General features: G+C 37.4%; 1 protein-coding gene across 8 annotated transcripts in view; it reads left to right on the top strand.

Moving 5' to 3' along the window:
- The window catches only part of SORCS1 (sortilin related VPS10 domain containing receptor 1), a 469,944-nt gene that overhangs the window by 396,121 nt on the left and 61,332 nt on the right, over positions 1–12,491 (top strand). For all 8 annotated transcript variants that reach the window (XM_079136908.1, XM_079136906.1, XM_079136907.1 and 5 more), the window contains exon 18: positions 8,794–8,965. In XM_079136908.1, the coding sequence (XP_078993034.1) occupies positions 8,794–8,965 (172 nt within the window). The remainder of the gene's footprint in view (positions 1–8,793; positions 8,966–12,491) is intronic.

The raw sequence follows: 12,491 nt of genomic DNA on the forward strand, positions 1-12,491 counted from the left end.
TGGTCCACTGGTCCCAGAGTTCCTAATGTCCACACCTGGAGCAGTGCATCCGCAAAGCCCTGCTGTGTTTTCCACGGTCAGCTCCCTGCCTGTTTGCCTTTGGCTCCTCAAAACTTCTACAAACCATTTCACATCCAGATGAAAAGCAAAGGAATTTTCCAACTTGGATGGAAAGTGAAATATAATTAAGGATATTTTGTATGGTGTAAAAGAGAGAGATTTTGAAATGAAATGATCAAGGGTTTTCCATCCAAAGCTGCCATTGACTGTTATCTTTAGTGAGGGGCTTATTTTCTTTGAGTCTTGGTTTCTTAATCTACAAAGTTTTCATATTTGCCTTCAAGGTGGGAATAATTGTGATACAACCTAGAAATCATAAAGCATAATGCTGAGTGCGTGATTATTACAAATTACAAATACCATCAGTAGTTACCATCTAGGGGTCTCTCTCTGGTAGAGGAAAGAAAGAGGGGTGGAGAACTTTCTTTTATTGTGAATCTATAGCCCAGACATGTATTTGATACCTGATTGTCACTGTAGTGCTGATATTTGGGACATTTTTCATCTAAGCCTCTGCTTTCCTGTCTATAAAACAAAAAGAACCTCAATAGGGACCTAAAGTCACATAATTAGAAAGTGATAGAACCATGGTACATCAAAACACATGTCTGTGGCCTCCATGCCATTTTGAAATAGAAAACTCACTTACCTGACTGCTAAACAAGTTCCTTTTGCTCAAACAAAATGAAAACCCTATTAATTTCATATTGTTTCATGTTAATACTGAAATAACCCCAAATTCTTTCCCCTTTTTGCTCCAACAGTATCTATAATTACCTCAATTTGCAAATACACAAGCATAGACTCACTTAGTTATTCATACATATGGTGAAATTTTGTTTATAGTTTGTTGGAACCAAGAAACATACTGCAAATTTAAGTTGCTAAATTAACTAGGACATTGCTTGTTTCATGCCAATAGTAAAAGATTCTGTAAATATCAAATAAAGTGGCACTGGGTTGGTTTGCTCTAAGAAAACAAGATAATCTTCTCAAGGGACAGATTTCTTCTTGCTATTAAGTTGCAGTTATTTCTAGATATATATTTTTTAAAAGTATGTGTAGAAATTTCTGTCTGTGGAATTTCTTTATAGGAGCCATTAATTCCTCATGGAAGAATGTTCAAAGACAGCTCTTACTATTCCTCAGTGTTAGTTTATCAATATATGATGGGGATATTTACTCAAGAAGCACAATTTCAAACAGATAGTTTAATTTCTGTAGCTATATAAAATGTTTAGTGAGTTGAAGAAAAAAAAATTACACACTTAAATTCTATGAAAAATAACAATTTCCATACTATTAACATACATTTTGAATATTTTAAAACAGGCTTTTATAAACATATTCCTCTCTACATCAGCCATGGAAACACTGAATCCCTATCTAATGTACTGTTCCCTTGGATTTTCTATTTTCAGGGACATCATGAGCTGTGATCTCTTCCCATGTGACTCTATCCCAGGTGCCCTGTGGGGATTTTGATGTTCTGTCTGATCTCTGTTCAGTGGAATTTGTCAGTGTGCATCAAGGAGAATAATTGGCCCTAAAAGTGGTGCATGTGTTTAAAGTCCACAGAAAGGAAATCACTTGCATTATTTACAGACTCATCGCTGCAGGGGCCTGTGTAGCTGTTTTCTAGCCAAGAACTCTCAATGAGGATGCACAATAATTGTTTGTCCATATGAAGTTGACTCCTTAGAGTATGCTTCTTAGACGAGGTTTCCCACCTTTTCATAGAAAGTCATAGGGACTGTGAAATGAAGAAGATGCATATTACTGTCATGGAGACCCACTTCCTCTTATGGCTGTTTCTACCCATATCAATAGCATTGGTGTCAGTGTTTCTTGAAAGCACCCAGAAACCACTTCAGATGCGAAAACTCACACAAGAGATTTTATTAAGCAAACAGGCAGAGTGTCTCCCTGAATCCCTTTCCATCTGCCCACTCACTCACAAAAGTTGTGTGCCATTATGTGGCCATTTTGGATTGATCATCTAGGCTGGGGGTCAGTTAAGCTGACCTAGGGGAAAACTCACCAATCTGAAGCCAGTGGTGGATGTGGAGGAAAGTGGGGGAATGGGAGGTGAGACTAGCATCTGGAGTGGGGGAGGGGAGTCTGAGGCAACAGATGGAATTCCACTCACCTGAGTGGCAGTAGAAGAGCCCATCTGAGTCACGGCACCAATGAAAGCACCCAGAAACCACTTCAGATGCGAAAACTCATTTAAGAGATTTTATTAAGAAAACAGGCAGAGTGTCTTCCTGCAGGGAGAGAGAGGGAAAATGAGAGGAAGAGAGAGAGAGAGAGAGAGAGAGAGAGAGAGAGAGAGAGAGAGAGAGAGAGAGAGAGAGAGAGAGAGAAAGCATGTGCACACAAGAGAGAGAGTGAAAGCCAGAAGGAGAGAGCATGAAAGGGAAGAGAGAGAAAGAATGGCGGGGGAGCTATTCTTAAGTAGTTCACAGGCTAATCACAGACCAATAATGGATGAGAATGTTCACAGGTCGATGAGTGGACCAATGACTAGCTAGGATGTTTGCAGGCTGGCAATCTGGACCAATGACTGCCGAGAATGTTCGCAGGCTGATGAGTGGACCAATGGCTGGCTGGGATGTTCACAGACTGACAATCTGGGTTGTAAAATGATGTGGGGGAGGGAGAAAATAGCAGATCTGATGCCAACATTTCTCACTTTGGTTCTCTAGCAAAGTGGCATGAGAACACCAAATCAGACCAGAGGCCCTGGACTGCTGATCATGTATGACCTTATGCAACCTTCTAAATTGTCTCTTTTTTCTGATGTGCCAAAGGGGATTGGGTGATCTCTGAGCTGCCTTTACACTCTAAAATTTCCTTGATCAACTGAAATGAATTGGTAGTAGGATTCCTTGGACTGCAGGTGCTAAAGAAAAGGAAACACAGTTCTATCATTTAGTTTCACAATGAATTGACTCAGATTGTGAATCCTATGAGTCATTCTCATGATTCTTTATATGAAGTCATTTAGTCCAGTGTGGCCATATGTCCCATTTTATCAAGCTTGTGTTCAAAATGAAATCATATTCCATTTACTATTCAAATTAAATGACTTGTGTTTTCTTCTTGCTTAATCCAGAGAAACTTTATTCCATCCACCTGGTCTTCTGTCTCATCCCAGCCCCCTAACCCCTAGGTCTGCCTACTTGGTTTTAAGGAAAAGTCCAGAGAGCTATTGTTTTAAGGTGAAGAACTTGGAAGACCTGCCTAGCCAGGAGCTCTGTTCTTTTCTGAATGTTGAAGTTATGGCTGCTGCTTAGGATGATTGTTGATTTATGGGCACGTTATCATTCTTAAGCATAACTTATCACCTGGATTCTAATTAAAGAATAAATGCACATCCTGCCCCAGTAAGGCCTGTCAGTCTGGATGTCTGCCACAGTCCCTGTTCACTGAAGATGAGGAGACCTGGGATCCTCCCACAGCTTTCCTGGGGGGCAGTTTCTCTAAGTGAAGGGGTAGAAGAACCTACCTCTATTCCATAGTTAAGCTGTACAGCTGATATCAGAGATCTATAGGTATATAACTCTTTCAATTATACACGTGTACATACAGATATTGCTGTTTTCCCATTACATGCATTGTTAAGGGTGGTGGGTCTAGGAATATTTTAAATCTTAGCCAAACACTGTCCCCAGACCCAACCCCTTCTCTGTCCTTAAGGCTTGCTCCATTTCCTACTTCATTAAGTCCAGTATCATTAGAACAAAGCAGGGTTTTCCCTTGAAACCAAAGCACATAGTGCAATCCACAAAATTAAACTATTTTTTTTCTCATTGTGAGTGCTAATATGGAAAACCATGGCTCAGTGGCAATAATACCCACTTGGATACAGCAAGACCTGGCATTCCAGTTTACCTTGGTCATTATATGATATAATTACTGTGGGAAAAAAAAAAAGGAAGAAGCAACTTCAAAGCAAAGCATGATTTCTAAGCTCATTTTTTAAAGTGTGAGTCAAAGTGTAACAGGAGGAAAGAGCATCCCACAGAGAATGAAGAACAATTGACAATTTGGTTCCACAACCCTAGTTTTAACCTCCAGGGTAGTGGTATTTAATCCTGGCTGCAAGCTAGAGTCACAAGGGGACTTAAAGTGAAAATAAAAACAAACTGATATCCAAAGTTCCCAATTAAATTTGAATTCCTAGGGGCATGGCCTAGGCATCATATATTTATAAAGTGCCTCTAGTGGCTCACAAGGTAGGTAGAAGTGAGATTGCTACAACCTATGGAATGTCAAAGAGGATAGGTGGACTCTCATATTCATTGCAACATTATTCCAGGGTCCACAATATGAATGCCAACTAGGTGTCTGTAAGTAGATTAAGGAATCAGGGAAATGTGGTGTATGTTCACAGTGGAATACTGTGAAGTCTTTAAACAGAATGACGCTCTGTCATGTGCAACAACATGGGTGGAACTAGCAGACATGCTGCCAAGTGAAATAATCCAGGCACAGGAAGACAAACACCACACGATAACACTTACATGTGGAATCTTGAAAAGTTACTCTCATAGAACCAGAATAGAAGTGTGTTTACCACAGCAGGCAGATGATAGTGAAGATGGAGATGTCGATTGAAGCGTACAAGTTGTAGATAGACTGGAGGAATGAGTTTTAGTGATCTGTCACACTGTACAGGGACCACAGTTAATAGCAACATAGCATCTATATAAAATTTTCCAAAAAGATACATTTTTAATGTTCTTACCACAAAAAATAAGTGGATGTATATGTTAGTGACCTTGATTAAATCTTTCTGTAATGTCTACATACATCAAAATATCACATTGTACCCCATAAATATGCCGTTAATATTTGTGAATTAAAATAATGTTGTTTTTAAAAAATAAAAGACAGTTTTGAGATCTACTGAGCATAGGCAATACTGTCACCTTAATGTATAAAGAATAAGTGAATAGTCATAAATACATGTCATCTGACACCAACACCTCAAATTCACAAAGTTAAAAAGAAAAGGCTAAATAGAAAAATCTGAAGTATGGACATTCAAATTGCTTCTTTCCAAGTTCAGTATCACAAAGGAGAAAATATGTCCTTCATCTTTTTTAAAACTTGCAGGCAGCACAGAAGCAAAATCAAAGAAGGTATGGGTAAAAAGGAAGAGGTGACAGAGTCATATCAAGAGAGGAATGAAGAGAATGGCTGAAACTGGGGGTGTTGGAGTAATAAGGCAGTTTCCACTGATGAGCCGTAGGTAATATCAAAGGCACATTTGCAGAATGTTTCCTTTTCAGTAATTGTACAAAGACTCCCTTGCCATTACAAAGCACTTTTCTTCTTGGCAGATTGAAGAATGCTTTACCAACTAAATGCATCTCGGTAATATCCAGAGCTCAGGTCCAACATAATCATAAGTTGCCTTGTTATTTCGGAGGTAGCAGCCCCATTTAATAACATATTAAATGCATTATTCATTTATGTAACTCAGACCCAGGGACAGCTGCTGGGATGAAAATAGAACCATTCTGTAATGCAAAAAGCAGGTGTGTGCTTACTTGAGTAAATTAACTCAGTATTTCTGCACAATTTTCTTCTAAATTTCAGGGACAGGTCTGGAAGGGCTAATGTGATGCCATTTTCATCCAAGAAATAAAATGGTTTCTGAATGGTTTTTAATGAGCATTTAAAAAAAAAAAAAAATCACCAACCGTCTTCTCTGTGGCAGAATCCCAGGGGGTTAGATTCGTGCTTTGGGTTTAAGCAGAGCTCCTGTTGCTGCAGGATTCAGGAAAGCCTGAGGTGTTGATTGGTCAGAACAGGGACAAACAAAAGGAGTGCTTGGTAGCTGATGATACCAGTGGCAATGGTGGCCAGCGCTGCCAAGATGGAGCCACAGGTGTGCTTGATGCTAAGCAATTAAAAATCATAACCTGCCTTTAGTGTGCACAGTGCCACACCTCTGAAACCAGCAGGCAATTTCTAATGCACAGTTAAACACACTGAGATGTCATAATTATTCCAGAAGGTTTTGCTGGTTATTTTCTTGCTACCATGGCTGTTACCAAAAATACTGTCATTCTCCAATGTCTGCACCTTGGGATTTTTTTTCTTCCCCTTGTCTCTTTCCCACCTGTCCTTATTCTCTTTTAATCAAGGTACAGTCATAAACGTCAAAAAAAGAATTATTTTTTTTTCTAGGCCAATGTTCAAATTGCTCAAACATGACAATGACCAGTTAGAATGGGCAGAGATCTAATTGCCAGAGCTGAGCTTTGGAGGCTAGTCAGCTAGGTGTTAACTCCTTAGTTGCTGGATTGTGAGGAGAAGCAATGACTCCCAGGATAGAGATCAACACTGCTAATTTGGTGGGTGAGGGGCTTGGAGTATTTGAGGCAGTAGTCACAAGCAGTGCTATGCAGGTATGTCAACCTGTAAGCTGGTACAGTCATGTATCAGTGGTTTTGTAGATTCACAGCTTTGTATATCTGAGCACAAGGAGGCCCTCAAGGAACTTAAACTTATACATTTCTCAGGAAGAAAATCAGGCAATTCAAAGAATTTCTATCAAGTGAATCATGAAAACTTCTTTAAGAGTATAGAGGTGGGTCAATCTTACTCCTTTAAAGAGGGAGTTCTGGGTAGTAGTAAAGACAAGATGTGTTATAGGGACAAATAACCCAGATTGGGAATACAAGAGGATGCAGAAGCAGGAGGAGCAGAAGAAAAGATGTAGTTTTCAAGGAAATTAGAGAGAGATTCAGATGGAGCAGAGTAAGCTTGCTTGGAAGAAAGAGTTCAGAAAAACAGAATAAAATCAACTTGCAGAGAGCTTTCTGTAAAGAATTACAGGATTCACAACTTATCTGTAGGGCATTTGGAAGCCATGAAACTTGTGAACAGGGAAGAGAAATAATCATATTAACTGAAAATAGTTGAAAACATTTCCTGAGTACTTGCTAAGTGATAGGACAGTTTGCAGCAATCTGTGTACATTAATTCATGGAATCCATGCACCTACCCCATGACGTGAGTTAAGTATTAATGGCTGACCTTGTGCTGATCCATAGTGTCCAAAGTGCTTTTGCAAGTTTCTCATTGATTTCTTAAGCCTGCTTTTTGCTCATCAATCCTGAGACTCAGGAACAGAAGGAAGGACATTGGCTAGATGTAAATGAATTGGAAAACTGTCTGCAGCTCAGATCCAGTCTATTGCCAGTGTTGTAAAGGAAGTTCTCCTGGAACCTAGCTTTACCCATTCTTTCAGGTACTGTGTGCCCCTTTAATGGTACAGTCACCAAGCTGAGTAGTTGTGACAGAGATCACATAGCCTGCAAGGCTAAATGTTTATTAGCTGACCCCTTAAGAGGTGGCCAACCTCTGGACTAGTATACTTTGATTTCTTCCAATTTGTGTTCTACCACTAATTCCCGGCAAGTGGAATTGAGAAATCAAATATAAATATGGGGGTCACTGAGACCCTCAAGAAAAAAAATGATCTGGTAATATTGAACCTCAAATTTCGTAAAGGTTGTTCATTCTGAAAACAGATTCTAATTTACTCTGAAGCTGATAAATATCTAATAAATCGAAAAGCATACATTTGTAGGGTAATTCATTTATTGGTTCTTTAAAGCTAAAACCAGAAATAAGCAAAAGTTAGAAGAATTTACTCAGAATGCCAAAACTGAAGCCTCCTCGATGTAAGGTTTCAGTAGTTTAATCAAGAAATGACTAGAAATTACCAAATTTAGACAGCTTTTTCTATACGAGGCCATTTCTGGAGCATCCTTTCTCTGAGTTGCAAATGCCCTTGCAATCTATGCAGTATCCCCTTTTATCCACGGTTTCTCATACCAAGGTTTCAGGGACCCATGGTCAACTGCAGCCTGAAAATATTAAGTGGAAAAATTGCAGAAATAAATGATTCATAAGTTTTCAATTGTGTCTCATTCTGAGTAGCGAGAGGAACCTTGCCTGACTCTACATCACGATGCCTATATCATTCACCTCACTTCATCTCATCACACAGCCATTGTTCATCTCACACCATCAAAGAAGATGCTGGGAGTTCAATAAGATATTGGGAGAGAGAGAGAGAGAGAGATACCATAGTCACACTAATGTTATTATAGTCTACTATTGTAATTGTTCTATTTTATTGTTAGTTATTTTTGTTAATTTCTTTTTGTATATAATTTATGAATTAAACTTTATAAACTTTTTAATACACACGTGTATATAAGGAAAAGCTTGTATTTATAGGGTTTCTTACTATTCATGTTCCGGCATCCACTAGGGTCTTAGAACGTAAGTGGTAAGAGAGAACTACTGTATTATTCATTCTAATCCTTAATTATATGTTCCTTAAATTTATCCCATAGATTATTGATTTATGTCTCTTCAACTAGATTTTAAACTTACTGAGTGTAGAGACAGTGTCCGCCACTGTGTGCATTTCCTACAGCTCCCAAATGGAAGAAGTGATTCATCTATTAATTAGATGAATAAAAGAAGTCGATTAAGAAGCGAATAATAGGTACCAATTGCTGGTCCAGTTATTTACCTCTCTGTTGGGTGCTGTAGAGGAATCAGCCTTAAAGCTCAGAGTAACAGGAAAGGTGGATGGTTACTGATGGTCCTCAGAGCCAAGCAGCTAGGTGTAGTAAAATGTGGAAATAATCTGCATGGTAATGAGCTAGTTTACAACGTGAGCTTTTCTCCTTTTAGATATAGAAAGGTGGTTTCCAATAACTGCACTGATGGAGTACGGGAACAGTACACTGCCAAACCCCAGAAGTGTCCTGGGAAGGCCCCTCGTGGGCTCCGGATCGTCACTGCGGATGGGAAGCTGACTGCAGAGCAAGGGCACAATGTCACTCTCATGGTGCAGCTGGAAGAGGTAGGCTGACTCCTGCCTCCCTCCTACCTTCTAGAGCTGGTGATCTTTTTCTAACAAAGTCTGGTTTTGTTTATATATCTTTTTAAACCTCATTTTATTTATAATTATGTTTTTGTTTTTTAACTTTGCCTTATTGGCACTTTCAGCAAAATATTTTTCTCAGGATACATTAATGGTATTCCCAGAGTAATTTAACACACACACACACACACACACACACACACACACACATCATTATGAGCATCAATTATTGTTTGCCAAACTATGGATGTCTGAAATTTCTGACTACATAGATGGCAGATAAGATGGAATTTCTCCTGTGTGGTTTAGAATGTACACAGGATTCTTGGCATCTTATAGATGAAGAAGAAGGCCTCCAAAGGATGTGTACTTCCATTACATTATCTCAGTTATTGCACCAGGCAGTCCTACCTTCAACTGTATCTTGGGGGAAGCTAAAATGTGCCTAGCACAGTACTGGGACCTGTGAATGAAAAGGGATTTAGAAAGTCAATATTAATACCAGGATTAAACATAGAACATCAACTTCCAGTTTCTTCTGACCGTCCTTGGCTTCAGGTCTTTGACATGCATAAATTCCCCTGGAGAGCATGTTTAAACGCTGTGTTTTAGTCATATCCCCAAAGATTTTCATTCAGAGGGTTGGCGTGGAGCCTAAGAACTTCTTTTGGAGCAAGTTCACGGGTTATACCTTGCACTTGGAGAAAAACAAGGTCAGTGATAGGGAGAGAGCTGAGTCAGAGGCTCTGGAGCATGACTTGAAAGAAAAAGATGAAGTAATTAGGATTGCTTTCTCATGTTAGATCAAAATTATTTGTATTTTTGTTCCTATGGGCTAAACGAATATTGAGTTTGAAATTGGCTTAGAAGAAGCTTTTCCTTCTGGTGCAAGGGCTACTTAAAAACCAGTGCTTTAATCTAATACTCTTTTCTTAATACTCCTAAATGAGTGTCTTTCAAGACCAATATTCTAAATACTGAGATTTCCCCAAACTTCTGTAGTTGGAACTAGAATCAAACAAGTTAATTTAGGTCAATTGGAATTGCTCATATTTCACATAAAAAAACTCTGTGGGCACTTTTGCCTGAGGCTATGACAGATTAGCTTGCAGCAAACCAAATATATATGGCAGGAAGAGGGAGCTATCGAGAAGACTGGGAAGCTAAACTCTTCTTGAGAGATGAGGAATTAGTTGGGACGAGTCCAATATTTTATCTTATATTTCTCTTCAAGAACTTTTCCAATTCATATGTTAAACTATATAATATTTTCGGATTTTAGAATCCTAGAATAAGGCCAGTCAGAAAGTGTCGGATTCAGGAAAAAAAAAAAATAAAGGAAATGAAATTAGAGATAATGGAAAGTGATTAAATAATGGGATATCTAACATAGATGGAATTATAGTCCTAGAGAAGGGGACATACTGAGCCAAAGTCACTTCTGAAGAGACAGTGGCTAAGAATTTTCTTTTCTTTTTCTTTTTTCTTTCTTTCTTTCTTTTTTTTATTTTTTTTTAGATTTTTTATTTTTTTATTTTTTATTTTTTGGTGGTACTGAGGATTGAATCCAGGGCCTTGTGCTAGCTAAGTAAACACTCCGACTCTGAGCTATATACCCCTTGCCCAATGGCTAAGAATTTCCTAAAACTCATAAAAGATACCAGCATATAAGTATATAGGTTCAGGAAAATCATCAAATCAAAGGACAATATATGCAAAAGAAAAACAGACTTAGCTGCCATATTCAGGCAGCTGAAATCTAAAAACAGAAATTTTAAAAGCAACTCAGAAAAAAATGAAATGATATTTCTGAAGTGCCATGGAAAACACAAATATGAAATCCAAGTAAAAGAAATTAAAATAAAAATATTTTCAGGAAAAAACTGAGATATGACTTACATAAACAAATTTCTGTAAAAAAGAAACACTAAACATAATTCAGACACAAACAAAATGACCCCAGAAAAAGCACAAATACACACACCACAATGTAACGTAAAGAATAATTAGCACAAAGGGGAGAGTGTGCATGTGTATGTGAATATACACATGGATGTATGTATATATTCTATATATTTAGACAGTCATAAATACAATTATGTGTAATTTATAATAGCATTAAAATTTTATAGGCAAATTTAACAAGTTACTTTTAATAGCTCTACCCTGAAAAATACATCACATTAGGGGAAAAAAAAAAGACAAAAACCTAAGTGAATGAAGTAGTATACCCTGATGATGAATTGATAGACTCAATATTGTGAAAAGACATCAATTTTTTCCACCTAGATTCCAATTCAGGGAGGTCCCCAAAGGAATCCCCAGCACTCTCTCTGTTAAGATTTATAAGATCATAAAGCTTAAATCAAAATGCAAGAGTTCAAAAATAGCAAAGATAATCTTGAAGATAACTCAAAAGTTGGATGACTTACATTACCAGATTTATTGTTTATATATCCATTATATTCAAGCTGACCACGAAAGGGAATAGAGTCAGGAAACACAGATAGGTATATATAAACATATATTTATGTATTCTCTAGTGAAATGAATATATATGCATACATATACTTATAGAGAATGAATATATATATTTCAGTAACAAATACATAAATATATATCAATAAACAAATTATAGTCTTTTTAATAAATGGTGCTGCAACATTGAATATCTATATAGAATATTGAGGTGATTGAATATCCATATGTCCTCATATAATACACAAAATAATTCTCACTGGATTGTCAATCTAACCCTGAAAGATAAAACTAAAGTTTCTAAAAGAAAATAGAGAAGAGTGTCTTCATGACCTTGAGTTTGACAGTGTTTTTCTTTTTTTTTTAATGAAACAAAACCCACTGGGTATAAAGGAAATCATGAATGACAATATATTAAAGTTAAGAATGTTTGTTCTTCAAGAGACACCATTTAGAAACTAAAAAGGAAAGCTTTGGAGGGTAAAGGGTATTTTTATTACATGAATGATTTGTTAGCAGGAAAGTATAAATATACCCTACACATGAAGAAGAAAAGTACTGGCAACACAATGGAATATTCACAAATGAAAAAGTAAGGAATTTTCAGAGAGAGTAAACAAATGAGCAATGGGAATATGATAGAATTCTCTGCTACATATCAAGGGAATGCAAGTTAAAACTATAAAAAAACATTGTATATGATCAGAAGATTTGTATTTAAAAGACTAATCAGATCAAGTGTTGCTGAGAATGTGGAACCACTTACCTTACACAGTGCTGTTTGGGGCGTAGGCTGGAATTGCCCACTTTGGAGACCTGCCTGGTGGTAAGTATTGTAGCTGAACATTTGTACAACCTGTGACTCAACATTCTCCACTCCCAAGTGCATACAGTAGTATTTGACTTTCTATGGTTTCATTTACCCACCATCAATCACACTCGGAAAATATTAAATGAAATTTCAGAAAGAAATTCTCAGGGGCTTTTTGTTTGTTTGTTTTACGGTTAAATTTACTTTTTTTTTTTT

Source organism: Sciurus vulgaris, assembly GCF_902686455.1.
Source record: "Sciurus vulgaris genome assembly, chromosome: 4".
Classification (NCBI taxonomy): Eukaryota; Metazoa; Chordata; class Mammalia; order Rodentia; family Sciuridae; genus Sciurus; species Sciurus vulgaris.